This window comes from Nematostella vectensis, chromosome 6 (assembly GCF_932526225.1).
Source record: "Nematostella vectensis chromosome 6, jaNemVect1.1, whole genome shotgun sequence".
In the NCBI taxonomy this organism is placed as follows: domain Eukaryota; kingdom Metazoa; phylum Cnidaria; class Anthozoa; order Actiniaria; family Edwardsiidae; genus Nematostella; species Nematostella vectensis.
The window spans coordinates 6,340,376-6,362,940 of NC_064039.1; the positions used below are offsets into that span (position 1 = coordinate 6,340,376).

Sequence of the window (22,565 nt, forward strand, 5' to 3'; positions counted from 1 at the left end):
AGTGTAGCATGACATTATTGCTGGTCAGTAGCGGCACTAATCAATCGGCGTCCACGTGCGATAGATTCGTGACTTTAGCTAGCGCTTTGAAACGAATACAGCCCGAAGTACATCCGAAGTCTAATTTTCCCAGCATGCCTCAAGGGCGTAATATCACTTTTTAGTTTTTTTTTTGGACGTGATGACATAGTAGCTACCGCACTTAGTGTAACATTCACTCTAGGGTAACATGCGTGAGGTAAGAGCCTGCGGCTAAAACGAAGTAAATTGTATATAACTAAAGCTGCTCAATTGAAATATATATAACATCATTAAATACAGCATCAAATAGTACAGGGAAAGCTGTATTTCTAAAAATGATGAGAAATTAAAAAACAAACAACAAGCAAATCATCAACAATGTGACGCAAGTCGAATCTGCGGAATTTTAGGAACGAATTCCTTCGTAATAAAATCTTTCTTTGAAATGATCAACGGATACAAATGGGCTTTTTGCTTTCGCTTTCTTTTTCATTTCATGACATTTGTTTTCTATTTTCATCATATTTGCTTCGTCAGTTTCCCTATTTGGAAATCACTGCTACGATTACCATAAAATATGTTTTAAAAATCCTACGCGACTTTTTCGTGTCGTAGTCAAAATCGTAGTGGAGTCGTTGACTTGATTTACACTCTACGACACGCGTTGTGGAAGTGAAGCAGGCCTACTCTACTCGATCTCATCCCCCCTCCCCCTTCCTCTCACTCCATCTTTTGCTCTCTCATCTTCTACGAAATCTAACGACACTGGTCTCTTGGGCTACCTGTGGCTGGCTTAGCAAAATTTATGTCACGATGACTCAGCCTCATCAATGGGTTCATCTAATTAAACCCAAATAAATTCTGAGCGATTTATTGTTAGCAATTCGTTAAGACTCAGCGAACAGGAGCAGAAGTCGTTTCAAAGCGTAAATTGTAATTGGAATTTTATTGTTTAGAAGGACAATAATAAATAGACTCTATCAAACAATCACATTTTGTCGAGCAGTGAAATAGTTTATCATCAAGCAGGTTATTTTGCCGTAACTCTAGAAATAACTCTAATTGGAGTTTGATTTTCTGTTTTTGCGTTTTTCTTCGAAAAAGGACGTCAAATATAAATATAAAGCTGTGTATCCAAGGTGTCAGGCTGAAGAAATTAGTGCTCTGTGATTGGTCTATATTCAACGAGTGACGTAACTACCCAAAACAAATTTACATGCGAACCGTGATAATTCTAAACCCTTCGAGGTTGACCGATCGCATAGGGGTTTTTGGCTAGGAAAGGAGATCGCTTTTCTTGCAGCCGTCCTTTTCATGGAAGCAATATCAGCGCTCAAGAAAAGGAATCTTGGCCTTCCAAAAATGAAATGTCGGAGAGTTGTGAAAGCTTTCTTTTGGTAAAAGTCATCCTTCCAACAACGATCACACGAAACCTACATCACGCTTCTACAAGTTTTCTTTTAGCCCAACAACTCCACTTTTCTCGGCGTGCAAGATGGCCCCAGAAAGATTGACTATTTCTGAGGGTGTGAAAGGTTTAGTATTTGATTGTGATGGCACTTTATTGGACACCATGCCTCTGCACTGGCGAGCCTGGTGCAAGATTTGCGACGAGACAGGACTGAGGTTCAACAAAGAAGACTTCTATGTTCTAGCTGGAGTACCTGGAAAAAAGATAATTGACGTCCTAGCCAGACAACAGGGAGTCGTACTAGATCCTCTTGAAGTGTACGAGAGCAAAAGGAAATATTTTCTATCAGAACTGGCGTCCGTGAGTCCGATTCAGTGCGTTTTGAAATACGTCCACGAAGCGAGAAAGCGTGGCATTCCTGTCGCAGTTGCCTCTGGAAGTTCGAAGAAGCAGGTTGAAAAAGGTAAATCGTCATAAAAAGATTAAAATTAATAGCTAGTCAAGCTAACTTATGTCTTTGGATATAGCATAAGCGAATTGGCGCAAAATAATGTCTTTTGTTGTGTTCTTCCATGAGGACTTGTCGACAATCAACGAATGAATGACGCGCGAAAGTTCGAGCGGTCGAAGTCATATTTTTGCTGTGTGAGAAACACTTTCGTGAGAAATACCATAGAGCTAGTTCTAAGCGGCAAGCGTTTATTTTTGTGTTAACCGAAAAACATGATAAAAATCTCTTCACTGAAGGCGTTTTTCAAGCAAGAAAATGCGGTCCAAAGTCCATCTTCAAACAATAACACTATATTTCTGCTTCATCACCCTTATAAATCTTATAAAAAAGTAGCAAAGTGTGATTGAATCCTTTTCTAAGCCCTTGCCCTAAGAAGATATGGTCTTTTGTTTTTAGTATACGCGAATCCTGCTGAGAATAAGCGGATAAATCGAATGATGTTTTTGCCGTGCTTGCCCGCATGGATTTCTTGAGTCTGTGACGTGGGAGTTTTGGGGGGCGTTGTCGAGGGCAGGTATTGCTTGCTATTGTTAGGTCGAATTCCAACTGAGACCCTCACGTTGCTAGATAAATTCGTTTGACGTTGCCAAAACGAGATTCCCTTTTCAAAAGAATTTGTTTGATTGTTGAATTAATGAGGAGCTAGGTTAAATCTATGAAAAATTTGAAACCAAAATCGAGAACATGACGTGACCGATGCTTTGAGTTGTATTACCCACCAAACACACACAACGCTTTTTTGATCCCGACGTAGATTCTCTGAAGGTTACAAATATAATCACCTCGAAATATTCGATTTCAACGGTCTGGTGAGCAAATAACCCCTTTTCGTATTTAGTGGTGTTTGCTTACTTTTGTTTCAAGTACGGAAGCTACACCCCGAAAATAAATGATTTTTTTCACCTTAACCTTTTCTGGCCTTGGGCTAAACACATAGATATGTATTGATTACACTCTTTTTTCATAAGAACCTTTTTTATAAGAATGTCCAGCCTGAGATTTCACCAAATTTTAAGAACATGCAGAGGCTCAGATAGAAGTAAAATATTGTTTTGATGTTCTAAAATACGGAATCAAATTGTTTATAACAACAACCAACAACCATAAACATCATTGTTATTTTATTATGTGTGTATTTTTCTTATATTCATGAAGTATAATATTTTTATACACTGAAATTTAAGAACATCCATAAGAACTTTCTCAGCCTCAAAATGCTCCAAAAATAAGAACGGCCCAGCCTCAACTAAAAATTGGATGTTCTTATAAAAAGAGAGGAGTGTATAATAGCTGGCTTTGTGAAAGATATGTCTTACATCTTTAAGTATACCATTGAAGATAGCCAGGCTAATTTTGTTTTGTCATATCCTTAGCTCTCAAAGATACTGGTATTCTTGAGCTGTTTGACGTGATATTGGGTAATGAAGACTACAGTAATCACAAACCACACCCTGATGCCTTCTTGACAGCCGCCAAGTATTTGGGTGTTGCAGCCAAAGACTGCTGGGGATTTGAGGACACGTTAGTAGTTCTTTATATTATTTGTGACTTAGATCAGTATTGGTTAAGACCTCATTTCCTCCTTGTTTTTTATCGTTATTGTTTGCACTATTAAACCTACATTATTCAGCATCCTGTGGCTGCACTCTACTGCACAGAAAACATTTATGTTGATACATGATTAGATTTGTGTACTAATAGCATAGTTGCCAACCTCGCTTTAGGAAATCTTGAGAAAATACAGTGAATGTATCATCAGAATTACCAAGATAGCTAATGCAAGAGAATACAGTAAATGTATGGATATTTTCAAGAAAATTAGGCTTGAGAAAAGGTTCAAAATCTTGAAACTCCTGCCTAATGTGGGAGAGTTGATAGATAAACAATAGTCAAGTATTTATTTTAGTTTTTAATATATGCACTGTTAAACCTACAATACTCTATATATAGGGGGGTGGGGTACTGAGTTTACTGAGTTTGGTCCTTTATTCTTTCGTCTTCATTTTAGGAGTGAATTGTAGGATATTCTTTTTTTGCTAAAAAAATCCCAATGTGATTATCATATTATCATATTTTGCAAGTTGAAACACACTACTTTGAATTATAAGCACATAAAACCTTGTTTGATATGAGCTTGAATCTAACTTCTCCAGGGACATTGGTCTGGAGTCCATCAGACGTGCTGGGTTTGGAAATGCAGTGGACGTCAGGCTTTTTGCTGAGTATCCAGACAAGAGGCCATCTGACAATAAAGACATCACACAGCTCATTGAAACAAGCAGAAAGCTTCGCAGAGCTTTTACCATAGGATAACATCCTCCACTGGGGAAAATACCTCTGTTTCCATCACAAAATATGCTACATGTTCAGTGAAACAGTAGAACTTGCATAAAAGAAGCTAATGGGGAAGCTTTGTTTTTAATCCACTGTATATAAACCCCTTATTATGTACACAAAGTTAAATCAAGTTAACTTAAGTTACTGTATTGAGGAGGGTAGGTATTTGGTATAACCATGCAGATGAAATGTCAAAGGCTTTTGTAAGCTGTAGCTATATTTCAATTAATATAATTCATGCAAACAGGCAAAATATAAATAAGGAACATACCAGATGGTGCACATATTTTTTCTTTGATGTTGTTGATTTTGTACTGATTCCTCTTTTTTACTCGGTAAGGATCCTTCAATCTGTTTTATGATCAGGAACACGAAATGGTCATGTTATTTTTCAGAGCCCCATTACAATAATTGAATAATATATTTATTATATGTAGGTGTTTTATTTTAAATTGATAGAATTTTAGTTTATATCTCAGTGTGTGGAAGATATATGGCATTTTATTTTTAAAATTTGAAAAAAATGCTCCCGCTCAATTATTGAAAGCATACACTTTCAACAACACAAGAAATACACTTTCTTGACAAAGGAGCAAAGCAGCTCTAAAATAGAATAAGAAAATGTATGCCTGCAATGCATAAATATATACTATGGAAACAGAAGACAGAGCTGTTAATTGCACTCTTTCTATATTTAGTTGTTTATAAGTGTAAATAGAACAATATATTAAGCTAATGTACTGCATTGACTTTTTATATTCAGTTGTCATTCTATTTGAACAGAAATAGATTTATTCATACCTGATAAACCATGGAAAAAGCCTGTTTTATTTTTGAACATACTACTTTTTCATTAAAGGTTGTCAATGCGAGCGGCGAATGGCAATTGCCAAATGGCAATTCTACGACCGAAAGGTGTTTATGGTTAGCAATTATTTGTAAAAATAAATTGATAAATAAACTCAAGCAATGTCAGAACCATATATGGATAAATGGATAGACAAATGTTTTATTTGTATTTTTCTGAGTTTGGAACAAATGTTTTGGGATCCATGGGTCCTTTCGGTCGTAGAATTTTGATCAAATGGCCATTTGCACTGACAACGTTTTTTGAAATAGGTGTATATTTCATAGCTGAATTTGATATGAGACGTTGCCAACACATGCAAAAACTATACATTAAAAAACTCTTCTTTTTATCTGCTGATTTTTTTAAAACTTGTATATATTTCATATAAAGCTCTATCTTTGTAGACATCTGTTCATCACTCCGGAATAATATAGGGGGGGGTAGGGGTACAAGTTACCAACTATTTTAGATGGTAATACAAAATGGGAAAGATGGCAAATACGAAAATAAAGAAAATAATAACATTCAGTCTGTGTTGTTTTTTGGGAGTGTCACAGATTACCTATTTGCTATCAAACAAAAAGAACTGTGCACAATTTTTCACCAAACATCTATTTTTCTATTCACTGCCTTTATTGCCATGCCCATAAAGAGGGCCTCCTATTGGCTAAGTACATGTCTTTCGAGATGACGTCAAGGTGTTTCATGACAACCAAACGGAAAAACGGGCTTACATTTAGATCACGTACGAATATCTTGGCTCACGTTTTTTTTATGGAAACGTTGCAGGATTTAGATTTTAGTCTTTGGGTTTGCCCTTGTATATCTGCTTCATGTTGTTGACGATTTGGGACACGATTTGGTCGTTATGAAGGGAAAAACAAGGTGTCAGCGAAAACAAGGAATCTTGACAGCCTTATAGTTGCCTATTCAGAAAACTTAGGCCTTTGGTAAAGAAGAACAATGTATAGCCTTTTTCCAGATGAGGTGAGAGGGTTGATATTCGACTGCGATGGGACAATTCTCGACACAATGCCTCTTCACTGGAAAGCGTGGTGCCAAATTTGTGCAGAGACTGGACTGTTGTTTAAAAAGAAAGACTTCTATCGCTTGGCCGGAGTACCAGGCAAATATATCATACGAGATCTAGCGATTCAACAAGCGATAGTCTTGGACCCCTTAGAGGTTTATCACAGAAAGAAGAAATTATTCCTTAAAGGGCTTTCGACTGTGAATAGTATCCCGTGCGTTGTAAAGTATGTCTACGAGGCAAGGCAGAGAGGTATTCCAGTTGCGGTTGCTACGGGAAGTTCACGAATTCAAGTTGAGAAAGGTAATCCTACCTCTTACCATCTCTGTCATACTCAAGCTTTTCGTGGTATTATCTAGTTTACAAAGTGATTTGGTGTTCAATACAATATACCTTTGCGTAATCGTTCCAATGCAAAACGATCACACATATGCAGATATGGGGTTTATTGAGCAATCTTCCTTGACCGACGATGTACGGCGAAAATTGTTAGATTTGTGTCATTTTATACTCCCTTGTTTTCTTGAAAATATTGAGAATTGCTATAGCGAATCATGTATCTTTAATTCTCAAGAAAAACCGTTCAAGTGCTGGGAAAGCCTTTAAAGTGCCGAATTGTAATAAAGGATAACTTTGATCCCTAAATATGGTAATTTGGTGGGTAGGTTCGAAGGTGTTATTAATAATTAACGGGAACCTAGGGAATCGCGGCACAGGGGAACTGGAACCTGGGAGACAAGTTCTTTGGCTTTAGCAAGTTTGCAAAATAATGCGGGCAAATCGGAAAACAACAGCTTCTTCTGAGTATGTGAGATCTCAAAAATATTTTGCGAGCAAACGAGATGTCCCTTTCAAGGGACTATTTGTAACTTTAACAATCATACCAGCCCAACTTGGACGGATACAGTGGAAATGGGCTAAATGTCCTGGGATCCTTGAAGAGACCCATTCATAAGTATTATTCTTTCTGTTTTTGCAGCATTGACAGCAGTGGGGATAATTGATTTGTTCGATGTAATCATTGGCAATGAAGACTATATACACCCTAAACCAAGCCCAGATGCTTTCCTGATGGCTGCTGAAAGGATTGGTGTAGACCCCGAGGACTGCTGGGGCTTTGAGGATACGTAAGTGATATTCTGAACAATTCAAGAGTAAGAGCAAAAAAACCAAAGTTCATGTTACATGGTATAGAATCATTACTCTCATTTACTTTTCTTACTTTCCTTTATCAAATACATATAAGTCCTCCCTGCCATACATATTATTGGTAAAAAAATTAACTAGTTCTTACTTTTCTTTATGAAATACATAAAAGTCCTCCCTGCCTTACATATTGGAATAACAATTTAACTAGTGCTTACTTTCCTTTATCAAACACATATAAGTCTTCACTGCCATACATTCAAATAACAATTCAACTAGTGCTTACTTTCCTTTATAAAATACATTTAAGTCCTCCCTGCCCTACATATTATTGGAATAACAATTCAACTAGTTCTTACTTTCCTTTATCAAATACATATAAGTCCTCCCTGCCATACATATTATTGGAATAATTGTTCAACTAGAAATCCTAACAGAAGAGGGGCATAGCCAAAGTAAGAGTTTTTTGTCAAGGAGGAGGGGAGGGTAGAGCATTTCTCAGTCATTCTCATCGTCTTTAATAAAACTTCTTCAGGGCAGACCTGGCCTGCCCTGAAGAAGTCGTAGTAAAGGCTATTAAAGGCGACTATTACTACTGGAAGTCCAATGCCACATTCTTTCATCTGCTTTTTGTAAAACTTCTTACTCTACTGGAGCACCGCTGTAGGCCTTGTGATATTGGGGAAGAGGCACAATATGGAAACATTGATAAAATACTGGTGCAGGGGGGGGATTGAACAGCCATGCCCCTACTGTTCGTTTCCTTACAATTTTGAAAATGCTACCAGGGACGTATCAGGCAGGAGCTGCCTACCTATCAGCGGCGTAGCCAGAATTTTTAACAGGAAGGGGCCCAAAATGCCCTTTCAAGGCATTTTCTTCTGTATTCTAGATAATGTCTCAAACATTTACTGTATCTTTGGCTGCTAGAAGGGGGGCCCCGGGCCCCCTGGGCCACCCCCCTGGCTACACCCCTCCTACCTATTCTCCAAACTGGAGATGGTATTGAATATATATAGGATGTAACGATTTAATAATCCATTTCTCATCTTCTTTAGGGATATTGGTCTGGAGGCTATCAAGGCGGCAGGACTTGGTCTCGCTGTTGATGTGCGGTTAATGGATGACTATCCCAAAGCTTCTGGTGCTTAAGGACAAGATTGTCAGATATAGAAAACACGAGAAAAGAAACATCATGTGCACCTAATACATACTCACAATTTCCTTTATGCTCAAACACATCATACTGTACCTTCTAAGCTTTTCAAGACGTAGTAGGTCCTAAAAAATACTCATGCAAGAGGAAGCCAAGTTGGGAAGAAATCTGCCATGCAGAGATAAAAATATTTATTTTTAATCTGATGTTTTACCATGTTAATAAGTAATGGAACCCCAGGGCATCAAGGCTGAGTGGAACCTGAAACTAAAGTCTGGCTTTAGCAAGCAAGTACTAGCAAAATACCGGCGAATTGGGAAAAAAACTGTTTTTCTCTCTCGAAAATGTGAACACAAAAAAATATTGTGCGAGAAACCAAAAGTTATTTATTTTTAATCGAATGATATACCATCCTAATCTAAATGCTGTCTTTATTTATATCAAAGCAAAAAAATGCAGTTCAAATTTTTACAGGGATTGGTTGTGATACACTTTTTATGGGACTGAATAAAAGACAAAAAATATTAGTGACCCTTTTTCAGGCAACTTCAAAACCCTGGAACCACAGTGGCATCATTAAACGTGGGTATTTGTCTCTAGCCCTTATTTTCAAGCACATGAGCTTTCTCACACATTTATGATATTTATTTATATGTATTATTGCAACATCTTTCTCTTATATTGGCCGTGTTTTATTTCAATCAATAGCAATTTTTACATTCATCATGGTGCAGAAATGTCCACGTTTTAGAATGCATACCCTGTGTAAGATGGCTTATTGTTGAGAAATTTAAAAAAAACCTTGTCTGTACTGTGTTTTTACAGACACGCTCTTTTGAAGCTCACGACCAATCAGGGCGCGTGCTTCACTGGTGTTATTTTATATCAGCCTTTATTATATAGTGTCAGCATTTTATGGTCCCATTTGTGGTTTCTTTGAAAAAGCTTGTATTGCAATCCATAAAAGTAAAAGCGATTTGTGATCTCGGCGATTATAATGTTACCTCTAGTATAGAGCACCTCTACTACGAGGTAACCATTTTCCATCCCCAAATGTATTATTCCCTTATACCAGGGACTTGTGAGAGATCTCTCACAATTCCTTGCTTATACTATACCCTCAACTATAACCAATCTCATTATCCCTTTGGTGACAATAAGGACCCGGTCGCACTAGCAAGATGTTCACCAGATGTCAGGGACATTTAGATAGACATGTTTGTCCCGTGGCATCTACGCACTATCAGACATTCTTAAATTATGAAATTAAGGTCGCACTGGTTACAACATCCGTGGATCGATCACGAGCCCTAAAAATAACATCGTATGTCATTCATCTGCGTTTCCTTCGCAGGTGGGAGATTCGAAAAGCAAATACTCTCTGCATGATGCACGTCTGCATATTAAGTCATGAATAGAAAAAATCTGCTGCTTTTCGTGTGGATGTACCTATACATCGTGCTGCGTTAGTCTGATGCATAGCTGTTGCTTTTACTCAGTTAATTGCAAATTTAGTTGTCTATTATGCACCGAAGGCGAAGACGTACATGTTTGGCTTAGAATTGACCGTTCCTCAAGCCGCCAGATTGTTGGAAATAAGGGATTTTGGTAGGGATTCACCTCTAGCTTTGAAGGCGAAGCGATGGTTGCTATTTGAGACCATTTACGTTTTTTGTGTGAGTGACGTTCTTTGCGCGATAAGAATAAAAACAAACAGAGTTCCCCCGATATCAGGTAGATGGGCTCCTTTGAAGTTTTGTCCCGACCGGCGAATTTGTCGTGTTGCGTAAAAACATAGGTCGCACTTGGCTTCGTAACATGTCACGTACATCTGTCAGTTTTTGAGCTTATCTATACAGAGATCTCCTGGACATCTTGCTAGTGCGACCAGGCCCTAAATGATTCCACACGCTACCCGGAAGTGAATATCCCACCAACCGGAAGTGAATATTCCACCTGCTAGCTATTGCAATTTTACCCGCAAGTAAGGGCTTTGTTGTTGCTGAGCTTTGCGTTTTCTTGTAATTTATTATAGAATAATTTCCCTCTAAAGAGATATGGATTCTCCAGAAAGATACACTCCTAAAAAATGTTGCGAGGTACGTGTTAGTGAGGTCTTCCCACATGGAAATCAACTCGGGTGACGAACAAAGGGCGATCGATGAATATGGCGCCGATCAAGATACCGCATCAACAAGTTCGACAAGGGTTTCTCTGGTGTCTGGCCGCCATTTATATGTTCGCATTCACCTCCTTGTACGTCCAAATACCTGGTAATTATGAACCGTCCACTTCACTAAAGTACAGACAATGGGATATATGACAGAATCGGTGTTGAGTTCAATTGACGGTTTTAAGGAACGGAGCACGAATGAGCTCTTACTGCATTTAATCGAATAAGCGCCTTCCCTGAATAAGAGTCTAAAATGTACTAAAATAAACATCAGTCGCGACTTGTCGCGATTAGTAGATTGTACTACAATGCAAGTTAACGGACGACGTCCGAAGCTTGGGAACCAGGGTAGAATGACACACGCCGCGTTCAAATAAAAAAAACGCCTGTCAGACATTGCGCAATACATTGTTTCCTCCACTATACCCGGTCTATTAAATCGTTATAAAAATCGATACAAATCGGTGATTTTTATCGTTGTATCCGTGAAATCGAAAACATTGGGAAAATAAGAGTGCGGAAATCGATAATATCGATTTTTTTATATTTATCGTTTTTTAACGACTTGACCGGGACTATACTGTTAGTTGGATAGTAGCGACTGAACAGCGGCATTTGTTCTAAACAATTGATGTGGTATGCGCAAATAAACATTGCGAGACATACTCAATCGCGCTTCAATGCCACTGACTTAACTCGTCAGTAAATATATCGACTGCTCCGAGCAATTCACATACATGAGCTTAGTAGTCCTTTAGTACTGTCACAAAAGATGGTACCACGGGCCAGCGACCAGAAGGTTTTTCTACGTGACTCAATACGGAGGAGAGCGCGACCTAAAACGACTCTCTGACCCATATGTTTTGAGCCAGGATTTAACACCTTAGATCTGCCTTTTTGATAGTAATGGACCTTTTCGCTGTTAGAAATACAGTACTTGGAAGGCCTGTGGTTCAACACCATAGGAAGGCTCAAACGTGGATGTTTTGGCGAGAATGGTATGGAGTACTAAATAAATCCTCTGCTATTCTTTGCTAGGATTGTATGGGGATCGTGGTCTTCTACCAGCACGTTACATCCTGCACGACCGTGAGTAAACATTGCGTGACGCGCATTATGTGTGTTGCGTTACCGCCACTAATCTTGGCATCTGCAATCCTAGTGTCTACGTGCGCCGATAAGCACACATCTTGTCAGCGGTGGGCATCTGCAGGGGAGTGTCACAACAACAGTAGATGGATGACGTCACACTGCTCGAAAAGCTGCGACAGTTGCCAAGGTAATACGGTGTCAGGGGAGGCATAAGACAACGCCAAGTTCCGAAACACACTAATATTAGGTGGATAATCAAAGAACTATAAAAGCCCCCCTATCTCTAGCAAAAATAACAACAACGAATAAACAACCCAAACCTAATCCCTTGTACTTCCAATTCCTTTTCGTTACACCCACCCTACCCATCATTCTCTAGCATTCTCTAGGCTTCTGGCTTCCGTCATATGAATTTCTTGAAGCGGGATTCATTGACCAGCACTGAAATAGTTTCAAAGCGCGCCACCTCTCCGCAAACCGCTGACCAAGAAAAAGAACCAAATATAATTCCAATGGTGAAATCAAGAAAGCGGTTTGCCATGTGGAAATTGTTGATGACTGTTCGCGGAGTACTTAAGATCGTGTATGGTTCCTTATTTTTGTTGCAGATGCCTAACTACTATGTTCCATTGCCTACCCTCATGTGGATACGCATGGCTTCTTATATCATAATCCTTGGCCCTTATTCTTGTCACAGATACCTCTCTTAGTAGCGTGTTCCGTAGGACACCTACCCTCTTGTGGCTGACGCCCTTGCTGGGTCTAAATACCTCGTCTGGCATGGAGCTTCTGTGTCTGGTCGGGGCGGTCCTGTCCATGGTGTTACTTGTCTCTCAGAGGTGCCGCGATTGTATCGCATTCTTGTTGCTATGGTTTCTGTACTATTCCATGGTCCAGGTAGGCTGTAACCACGTGACTTACAGCGACCTTATACAACCTTTTTTCTAAGTCTATGGTAACTTGTGGGGTGTATCCTTTACCCCCTCCCCCAAAAGGTATACGCATATCCTTTACCCACTCCCCGAAAGGTGTACGCATATCCTTATTTACCCCCTCCCCCCAAAGGTATACGCATGGTAATCCTAGAATAAACTGACAATGACGTTTCGTGCTCATTTGCATATTATACACACCTTGCAGTATAAAGTGACCGCCTCTTTTCACAATTCGTGTTTCAGGTTGGCCAGATTTTCATATGGTACCAGTGGTAAGCATTTTTTTATACCAATACTCAACCGTAAAAACATTTTTTTTATAGATTTACTTGTGATTCGCATTCATCCAATATATATTCTGTTGCGCTTGCATCCATTCAACATACTGTGTGCTACTCGTAGCGCTTGTGCAACCTAATCCCTTGCGATTTGACTGGGTTTCCTGTGATTACTGGGATATTTGCCGTCACAGCGGTTCATCTACGAGCACAGGAAACCCGTTAAGCACGCCAGGGACTAGGCTGAACACAGGAAACCCGGTAAGCACGCCAGAGACTAGGCTTGACACAGGAAACTCGGTTAGCACGCCAGAGACTAGGCTTGACACAGGAAACCCGGTAATCACGCCAGAGACTAGGCTTGACACAGGAAACCCGGTAATCACGCCAGAGACTAGGCTTGACACAGGAAACTCGGTTAGCACGCCAGAGACTAGGCTTGACACAGGAAACTCGGTTAGCACGCCAGAGACTAGGCTTGACACAGGAAACCCGTTAAGCACGCCAGGGACTAGGCTGAACACAGGAAACCCGGTAAGCACGCCAGAGACTAGGCTTGACACAGGAAACCCGGTAATCACGCCAGAGACTAGGCTTGACACAGGAAACTCGGTAAGCACGCCAGAGACTAGGCTTGACACAGGAAACTAGGTAAGCACGCAAGAGACTAGGCTGAACACAGGAAACCCGGTAAGCACGCCAGAGACTAGGCTTGACACAGGAAACTAGGTAAGCACGCCAGAGACTAGGCTTGACACAGGAAACCCGGTAAGCACGTCAGAGACTAGGCTTGACACAGGAAACTAGGTAAGCACGCCAGAGACTAGGCTTGACACAGGAAACCCGGTAAGCACGCCAGAGACTAGGCTGAACACAGGAAACCCGGTAAGCACGTCAGAGACTAGGCTGAACACAGGAAACCCGGTAAGCACGTCAGAGACTAGGCTGAACACAGGGAACCCGGTAAGCACGCCAAAGACTAGGACTCAGGAAACCCGGTTAGCACACCAAGGACAAGGCAGTCAGTCAGCTTCACTATAATAGGTTAACAGGCTTCAAGCGTGTGACGACTATGCTGGGACTTTTGTAGAGGTTATTACTGTAAAATCCTAGGTATCGACTTATGGTCAATCGTATTCATTGAATGCGTACTTGATGAGGATTTTTTTGTAGAATCTAAAGCTGGATCCCGTACTATGTTTTATAGGGACGGGTTGCTATGGGAGACGGGATTTCTTGCTATACTCATAGCTCCATGGAACATTGGCCCCGCTCGCTCAGAAAAACAACGTTGTTTCTACTGCAAACGCGACAGGTATGCCACCACTAATTATGGATTAGCCGCTATGATATCGGGTAGGGGAGATTTTAGCCAAAATGAAAACATGAAATGAAACATGAAACTGTTTCGTTTGAAAGGACATTATTTTATCTTCTTAATCTAATGCACATTTTGTTGATACGAATAGTGTTATTTCATACGATATCGCAGAAACCGCTACGTCTCTATCACTACAAATTCACCTTTGCAACTAAAACAGAGCTAAAGAAAATGGCTATCTTTCAAAACATTTAGAAACACGGCCCGCCATCATGACGCGGTATCCCTGTGGTTAGTCAAATGGCTGCTCTTCCGGTTGATGTTCGCTTCCGGTGTGGTCAAGCTGTACTTCATGGACACCACGTGGTGGGAGCTCACCGCCATGTACTGGCATTACGAGTCTCAGGTCAGCTTGATAGCCGAGCTTGATAGACGAGAAGTAACTCTGACTTGCACTTCCGTGCTACTCCTTGATACAAAGTTCACATCAAAATAAGTTACAAAGAATTTCATTTATTGCATTTCTTGGATTCTGTTATAATTCATGAATGTATGTGAAGCGTCAGTGACTGTAAACTCGGTACTAACCTCTAGTGGGTCCGTTTTTGTGGGATATAAATTATTGTAAATGCTTTCCGCCATTTTTAGGCATGCAGCCAGTTGTCCATATCTACGTGTTGCGCATGTGTTCGCCCGGTTCATTCTTGTGTTGCGCTTGTGTTCGCCCGGTTCATTCTTGTGTTGCGTTTGTGTTCGCCCGGTTCATTTTCATGTTGCGCTTTGCTTCATAACTGTTTTTCTGTGTTGCGCTTGTGTTCGTCCATGTGTTTACCCGGTTCTTACTTGTTCATAACAGTGTTTTCGTATTTGTTCGTATTTGAGTTGCGCTTATGTTCGCCGATGTAGCAATTAACTATCTTTTTTTAGTGCATTCCCACCCCGGTTGCTTGGTACTTCCACAAGCTCCCTAAATGGTTTCACCGATTAAGCGTCGTCATTACGTGAGTTTCTCTAAAAATTCTACCCCAATTATGAAAACCTTTCCAGTTTCCGGTGTTAAATGTCACTTTGAGCGCATCATTTTGTTGTGTGTTCACAGCTATGTGATCGAGATGGGCCTCCCATTTCTGTTCTTCGTTCCAGTGAGAGTGATTCGGATATTTGCTTACTTCGGACAGGTATGTCGGGTGGATTGTTTGCTAGCGCAAGAAGCGATGAGAACTCCGTACCTTTATTTCTCAAAATAATTACCCTTCATCACCTAGGTACTTGTTATTCGTCGTAGGTGTTTCTACAGTTATTGATCTTGATCACCGGCAACTACAACTTCTTCAATCTCCTGACGATGACTCTTTGCATTTCGCTTCTTGATGACGTCTTCATTACGACACCTATCACGTGCTCTTGTTCGTCCAATTGCTGTAGAAAGAAGTATTGTGAGTAAAGTTGTCAAAAAATCTATTGGGATTAACTTACAGCTTCTGTGAAACTGTGAAAATTGACGTGTTGTTATCCTTTTTAGCGAAGTCCGTTCAAGACAACGTTGACTCGGCAGAATCTTCCACCACAGGGGGAGAAAAAGTAGAAGCCGGTTTAAACAAGTTTCAACAGCACAAGAAAAAAACAAATAAAGGTAAGGGCGTTATCGTAGGTAGCTTGTCAACCTCGGCCCCAGGGCTTGAAGGAAAAAAAAAATAAATATGGCGTCAGTTGTATTTCTCGCTAGACGAGCTAGACATCACTATTATTTATAATTACCCAGAAGACCCTGGGAACGGGGTTATTAGTTTGTGCGTCTTCTATGCCATTCAGCGCCGAGGTCTATTTCAGTCTTTACTGATCTTTGTTGATGGGGGTTGTAAATCGTTACTGACCGATTGAAAGCATTTTTTCTCAGGTGACGACGCAGTATTTCAGAGCCTTTTGACTGTTTTTATCAGCCGAATGAACTCAAAGGGCTCGTCACCTCATCGTGTTGAGGCCTTTCGAGACTTTACGCACAGTACGATGGCAGGACGGATAAAAACAGCGTCAATTGCCGCGTCATTCCTAGCGACCATGGTCACCATCGGAATATTAATTAATAGATGGTTTTGGTTTGAAACAACAAATGGTGGGCTGTACAGCTGGATAGGTGAGGATGAAGATCACAAAATATAGGGAAAATATAGGGGGGTGGGGTGGGTGGAAGATAAGCGGAGAAGGCATCAAGATGATAAAAGTGAGCACTACTGGGGCGTATCCAAGAAACTATAGTGAACTTAAAGGCAAAATAGAACAATTGCTCTCCTTTTATCACATCTATTCCAAATAAGGTTGCACTCAGAGAGTCTTTGTGTCGTAACCTTCAGTGCTTCAAAGGTATCAAATAAATAAAATGAATTTTGTAAACCTTAAGTGATTTTACATAAGTACCAGTAAAATTCACATTGCAATTCATATTCACATTCAGATTTACCAGATTCCAGATTTCCCCGTCATCAGGTGCGCCGTTACAACGCAAGGCTTCACTAATGCAATCTTGTTTGAAATGGGAATATAAACGTAGTTTATATTCCTGTTATGACATCTACTACAAGGCTGGTCCCAGCTCTGCAATAATCAGCTAATTTCATTACTTTGATGTTACAGCCTTTTCTCCGGCGGACTTTCGGTATGCCGTTGACATAGCAACGCTTGCAGCTATCTGGGTTGGATTGATTTCACTAATGTTGGAAATCGTTTCTGCTCTTTTACGGTAAAAGTTCTGTGAATGCTCTTCAAGTTGTATTTCTGCGGTTATCAATATTCTGCGAACTCTTATCGAAGATTTTTGAACTAGTCGCCTTCTGGCTTCCGTCACTCAAAATTCTTGAAGCATTTTTATTTACCAGCACGAAAGCGGTTTAGCAGTTGGAAATTAATTAAGAGATAGGAGTAAATATAGGAGTAAATAAAGGAAATGCTGAGACCACTTTTTATCCTTTTAACGTTATACGTTTTCTCCACAGATATATTTTAATACTTGATTTCTTGATTTCCTAGAAATAACAATCCGTTCCTCGTTTGGGAAATAGCGCGTTGTACAATTTTTTTTTCTTTCCTTCTTTTTCGACGCGTAAGCAGAACGAGATTGCACGTAGGCAATCATCATTACACACACAATCTCGTTCCCAGCGCCCAGTACCTTAATGTCAGCGGCAAGGTGCAAGTTGCATGTTTCCTTGCCGCTGGCTCAAAAGGTACGTGGGCTCTTGGAACGAGATTACTTAACACTGACACCAATCAGCTGTTACATGGTTTATGGCATAGCAGTCGTTTGAAGTTTTACATGGTCGCTTAATTGATTACGCGCTATTTCTAGACAGGACAAAAATTTAAATTCTTGGCGGACCCAAAATTACGGATCAGTATTAAAGCCTAGCTATACTAGAAATGCATCACTGATTAATTTTCTTTTGTTCCAGGTGCTTTCTTGAAGGCGGTGAAAGACTGAAGCAGACGTGTTCTCTAGTCCAGTGTGTGGCTGTCTCTCTTGTAGCACTTTTGTTATTTGCAGTCTCCCTAGTACGTGAAAACCAAAGTCACATAGCGACGAATGTCGTGTTGATAATGGGCGCTATCCTGGGGGTTTAGTTAGATTGATGTTACATTTTTGGCGACGTTTTTTCGCGATACGCCTTACGTGTAACATGTCAAATTCATAGCGATGTTGCGCGAAAAATAAAACGGCTTGTGTAACATGTACCGTCAACTTTCAACCCGTATCGCGGAACAACATTGCCAAACACGACTCGTCACGACTCGTCTAACATCACGTAATGGTGTAATGATTGGATATCACCAATGATTAAGCCTGAAGCACCACGTGATAAAAGACTTGCTTTCTATATAAAATTCTAAAATATTGCTGTTATTAGGAGCCCTTTACGGACATCAGTCCACGAACCAAATCGAAGCTCCCATCATCATTCAGGGGCTGGTATAAGCAAACAAAGTACTTGGAGGTCGCGCACCCTTACGGGTTGTTCAGAAGGTATGCAATATCAGGCCTGGTATAAGCAAACAAAGTACTTGGAGGTCGCGCACCCTTACGGGTTGTTCAGAAGGTATTCAATATCAGGCCTGGTACAAGCAATAAGTACTTGGAGGTCGCGCACTCTTACGGGTTGTCCAGAAGGTATGCAATATCAGGCCTGTTACAAGCAGACAATAAGTACTTGGAGGTCGCGCACCCTTATGGGTTGTTCAGAAGGTATGCAATATCAGGGCTGGTACAAGCAGAAAATAAGTACTTGAAGTTCGCGCACTCTTACGGTTGTTTTCAGAAGGTATGCTAAAAAGAGTTAAGGGATAATTGACAACGAAGAATGTCCTTTCTCAAATATTCTCCACTAAAAATAATGGTTGAACGGTAGTACGTAGCTTCGGACTTGGTAAGATTTCTTGGTAAGATTTGAGGAATAAATGATGTGCCTTTTTCTTCGTGTGTCAGAATGTGATAATACCCAGTGAAAGGAGGTAACGAACGTCTTCTGTTCTTTCTTTTCTCTAGTATGACAGGAGTTGGAGGTCGGCCTGAGATTATCATACTTGGGAGTAATTCCACTGAGGGACCATGGAAGGTGTGTTTGTAGATTGAAATATAATGTTCACGAAAGAAATTTGCTGTCGTATAACTCAACTATGGGGGCCATGGGAGGTGTGTTTGTAGATGGAAATATAAAGTCCACGAAAGAAGTATACTGCAGTATAACTCAACTGAGGAGCCATTAGGGGTGTTTATTGAAAGATGAAATCGACAAAAAAATATACTAAAGCTAGTGTTACATATTTTGTTGTAGGAGTACGACTTTCTTTACAAGCCAGGGAACATCTACGCTCCACCGCCTTTTGTTGGTACGTATGTTATATGAAAGAACAGAAAAAAAAACAATTGTGTGCGACATGTTTCCTTAAAAAACATGTAGTGCACGACTAATCGGCAACGCAAAAATGGTTCTTAAATTCTTGGCTAAACTAGGATACATTAAATATGCTTGCAATAACTCGCCGGCAATAGGACTCGAGCATCAAGAATACAACCTTCGCGGATGAGAATTAAAAAGTGGAGCAAGTCAAAACCCAGTTAGCAAAATTCAAGTCGAAAAGTCGTACTTATATGTCGTACGTTGACATCTTTCCAGCACCTCATCAACCTCGGTTAGACTGGCAGATGTGGTTTGCAGCACTTGAATCGTACGAGTCCAATCCCTGGTTTCTAAGTCTTCTTCACAAGCTTCTTACCGGAGAACATGATGTGCTGCATCTGATGGGCGCGAATCCATTCCCGGTGAACCCACCACGGTACATCAGAGCACAGCTCTTTACGTATCACTACACGCAGAACACGTCAAGTCTTGGGGACGTGTTACTTGAGTCAAGGTCAGTCAAACTTTGTATTTTGCTATGAAAACTGTAAAAACTTTAAAGGGGCTATGTCATCACCTGCGCATCTAGTCTGCGCATGGAGTGCAATGACAATTGTTTGTATGATAGCGCGTGTCATTAATTAGAGTTAGAACGATGCGCCGATAATAGCCATGAGTCATAGTGCGGCAATAGATTGCAACTTACTAGTTACATCACATTTCCCTTGTGACGACAAGTCCAAAGCAGTCCCAGCTCGGGACGTTGGTTGTGGGATTTGTTTTGAAAAGGTCGGATCCATCATCACTGTCCCTAGTAACTTGTCAAGTAAGGGGTAAGAAAACGAGCAGACGAGAGAACAGCGAGAGAAAGCGCTTCTTTTGCTTACCCTGTTATTTTATAATGGGGAAAGAAAAAAAGCGCCGCTGGGGGTCGTGTTACTCATTTACCAGGCGGCGGCGGAGGTTACATAGCACGTCGTTTGAAATGTCAAAAGCGCGTAGGGACAGAGTTCGCTGGAGGAGCGAAACCAAGGCGATACGGTCAGTAGGAATAAGTACTTTATTCAACACTATCAATACATCAGACTTCATTTTGGAGTCAGATTATCCTATAGCCCGTGCACCATCCTGATGTCCCTGATGTCTGCCTCCTCAGTACGAACACAAGCAAAGCGTGGTGGAGTCGCGAGTTCAGCCGAGAGTACCTCCCCTTCATTATAAGTAACGACACCCTTAGTGACCTGGAGAGAATGCTACTAGAATTTCGTATTTTTAGGGTAAGTGGAAGATTTGTATCTCACGCTGGAATAAAAAAAGGAGACGTTTTGATAGTCAATTTTGTCTTTTTGTAGCCTGAGATCAGCCCTGAACCGGTCAGCGGATTTCTACAATCCCTTGTGATTTCCCTGAGGAGCAAACACAGGAAGACCACGGCACCAAATCTGATTGGAATGCTGCTGTTTATAGTCGTCGCTCTACTCATGTTTAAAGTCTGGTGGAGGAGAATGGGAAAGAGGTTTTGGTAAGGGAGGGGACTGTTGAGAGGTTTTAGTATGAGAGGGGAATGGGGAAAAGGTTTTGGTATGTGAGCCAGGCGCGTACCCAGGATTGGCTGAGGAAGTCATTGATCTCATATGAAAAAAAGCATAGTATTGGAAGATTTCTTAATAAGACACGACCCACATTTTGGCCGCCAGCGCGCCCCTGTGTACGCGCCTGTGTGATATTTGGGGAGAGATTCCGGTAACTAAAAAGGTAACTATGGGGAAATGTTTTGGTAAGCGAGGAAACTGGGGAGAAGATTGCGGTAAGTGAGGAGACTGGGAGAGGAGACTGATCGTTGCATCCGTTGCATCAACAGCAATCCTACATTTGTGAAAGTCAAAGGAAAATGCGAACAGATGAACCAGAAAATATCGCAACGCACAGATCACGTGGTACAGATCTGCCGATCGTGCACAGCTAGGCACGTAAAAGCCATGCAATGTCAATGCTTTGTAGTGTTAATGGAACGCTTTTACCAGCTTTACCGCGGTGTGCGACTGATGGTCGAGGGCTACTGGGCACGAACTAGTGCTGCAAGTACTTCTGGGTTGCTAAGAGTGAAGGCGAGAATCCAAGCCATCAGGCCTCCAATAAAAGTAAGGGATGTTTCCGTTACCCTTTACAAAACTCTTTTTTTTTGTCGATATTTTCATAATAACACTTTTAGTCATGACGTTAAGCAGGAAACTTAGAGGGGAGGGGTTACTTATTCCTTAGGATAGGGGGGTGGTGGTGGACAGACACATTTCCTTCTCATATGCTTAATGCCATTCAAACTCTAATGTATCAGCTTCCCACCCTCCCCTCTCTAAAGCTCCGAGTACGCGCTCTTTTATGGAGCCTTTGTAACGAGTAATGGGCGAAATGTGGATGAATGTATTGAACAAGCTTTTTTTTGTCCACAGAAAAATGCTTGATGGTATGAGCACTGAGGCCCGTAAGAGTCTAAGTCGTTTGTTCTATTGGAATAATTGCTTTAGCAACAACTAAATATTCTAAATTTTGTGTATGTTTTTATAAGAAGCTGTTGTTGGAATGCCAATATGGAGAGCTAACAAAATTCCTGACCAAGCATTGGTCAAGGATAAGAAACTCTTCAATAATAAACTAATAAACTGGAGCTGCTATCAATAGCTATTGCGAACTGAACGATCTCTGTGAATAATTCCATTTTAAACTTTTTTACTTTAAATTATTTTTTAAGACACTTTGAGTCATTTTTTCTACCCTGCTAGCAGAGGTCTCTTTGAGTTTGTATTCGCCTGTCAGCCCGTTTCGATTTAATTGAGCACCTTATCTTATTTAGCTTTTAATTGCGCGTTGTGGTGATTTTAATCTCTCGCATACGGTTGGTTCTCACAAGGACGCGAACGCAAGCGTAAGCGCAAACGGAACAGCAACACAAGTGAGAATCGGTCAAACATACGGAAGCCGAGAAGGGAGTAGTCCAGTTGCGCTTTCCGATAGCCCAACACTTTTACCGCTCTTCGCAACTCGGAAAGCGCAACTGGACTACCCCGTTAAAAGCGGTAGTAGTAATGAGCTCTCGGAAAAAGCGACTGGCTGACTGGACTACTCCGTTCTCGGCTTCCGTACAAACATAAGCTCAGGCGCATGAAAATCAAGCAGTTGCGTTCTCTTGCGCTTCTGCTGAAGCATGCGTTCTAGTGAGAATCGGAAAATTACATTCGTTGCGCTTGCGCTCAGGGAGCGGTCATTTATTACTGGGTGGGGGAGGGGCGGCAAATATAGGGGCGCGGAAATATGTTTTTTTGGGGGCGCGGATTTAGGGGGTCACATTGGACGGTCATTAAAGGGGGGGTCACATATTTTTTGGCCGTCGAATTAAAGTCTGGTTTAAATATAATAC

General features: G+C 40.9%; 3 protein-coding genes across 5 annotated transcripts; all 3 read left to right on the forward strand.

Moving 5' to 3' along the window:
• Window positions 1-1,240: 1,240 nt before the first annotated feature.
• On the forward strand, window positions 1,241-5,658 carry LOC5521455 (fructose-1-phosphate phosphatase YqaB). Its single transcript, XM_001641190.3, has 3 exons — window positions 1,241-1,895; window positions 3,317-3,464; window positions 4,097-5,658. The coding sequence occupies exons 1-3, from the start codon at window positions 1,517-1,519 to the stop codon at window positions 4,254-4,256; spliced, it is 687 nt and encodes a 228-aa protein (XP_001641240.2). The 5' UTR covers window positions 1,241-1,516; the 3' UTR covers window positions 4,257-5,658.
• A 178-nt stretch (window positions 5,659-5,836) lies between these two features.
• Window positions 5,837-9,445, forward strand: LOC5521582 (fructose-1-phosphate phosphatase YqaB). The gene is made up of 3 exons (XM_001641191.3): window positions 5,837-6,463; window positions 7,140-7,287; window positions 8,365-9,445. Exons 1-3 carry the CDS (start codon window positions 6,094-6,096, stop codon window positions 8,456-8,458), a joined length of 612 nt encoding a protein of 203 aa, XP_001641241.1. The 5' UTR covers window positions 5,837-6,093; the 3' UTR covers window positions 8,459-9,445.
• Window positions 9,446-10,280: 835 nt separating this feature from the next.
• On the forward strand, window positions 10,281-21,902 carry LOC5521583 (lipase maturation factor 2). 3 transcript variants are annotated; one of them, XM_048728655.1, is made up of 22 exons: window positions 10,281-10,735; window positions 11,674-11,724; window positions 11,798-11,914; window positions 12,425-12,624; window positions 12,906-12,934; window positions 14,148-14,255; window positions 14,517-14,667; window positions 15,189-15,262; window positions 15,361-15,439; window positions 15,547-15,697; window positions 15,784-15,894; window positions 16,159-16,395; window positions 16,893-16,998; window positions 17,708-17,807; window positions 18,161-18,276; window positions 18,796-18,865; window positions 19,085-19,139; window positions 19,427-19,664; window positions 20,307-20,427; window positions 20,503-20,672; window positions 21,012-21,291; window positions 21,601-21,902. In XM_048728655.1, exons 1-22 carry the CDS (start codon window positions 10,624-10,626, stop codon window positions 21,610-21,612), a joined length of 2,688 nt encoding a protein of 895 aa, XP_048584612.1. In that variant the 5' UTR covers window positions 10,281-10,623; the 3' UTR covers window positions 21,613-21,902. The 3 variants fall into 3 exon arrangements, 2 of the variants coding, with proteins under 2 accessions (XP_048584612.1, XP_048584613.1); XM_048728656.1 differs by having other exon boundaries at window positions 10,281-10,718; XR_007311852.1 differs by lacking the exons at window positions 21,012-21,291; window positions 21,601-21,902 and having other exon boundaries at window positions 20,254-20,427; window positions 20,503-20,639.
• The last annotated feature ends 663 nt before the right edge of the window (window positions 21,903-22,565 follow it).

Bases quoted from the DNA above. Each gene is read 5' to 3' on its own strand.
- LOC5521583 (XM_048728655.1), top strand. From the start codon at position 10,624: ATGAATATGGCGCCGATCAAGATACCGCATCAACAAGTTCGACAAGGG. The intron at 15,263-15,360 runs GTGAGTTTCTCT...GTGTGTTCACAG, and splicing joins CGATTAAGCGTCGTCATTAC to CTATGTGATCGAGATGGGCC. The intron at 19,140-19,426 runs GTACGTATGTTA...ACATCTTTCCAG, and splicing joins CGCTCCACCGCCTTTTGTTG to CACCTCATCAACCTCGGTTA.
- LOC5521582 (XM_001641191.3), top strand. From the start codon at position 6,094: ATGTATAGCCTTTTTCCAGATGAGGTGAGAGGGTTGATATTCGACTGC. The intron at 6,464-7,139 runs GTAATCCTACCT...CTGTTTTTGCAG, and splicing joins ACGAATTCAAGTTGAGAAAG to CATTGACAGCAGTGGGGATA. The intron at 7,288-8,364 runs GTAAGTGATATT...CATCTTCTTTAG, and splicing joins TGCTGGGGCTTTGAGGATAC to GGATATTGGTCTGGAGGCTA.
- LOC5521455 (XM_001641190.3), top strand. From the start codon at position 1,517: ATGGCCCCAGAAAGATTGACTATTTCTGAGGGTGTGAAAGGTTTAGTA. The intron at 1,896-3,316 runs GTAAATCGTCAT...TCATATCCTTAG, and splicing joins GAAGAAGCAGGTTGAAAAAG to CTCTCAAAGATACTGGTATT. The intron at 3,465-4,096 runs GTTAGTAGTTCT...TAACTTCTCCAG, and splicing joins TGCTGGGGATTTGAGGACAC to GGACATTGGTCTGGAGTCCA.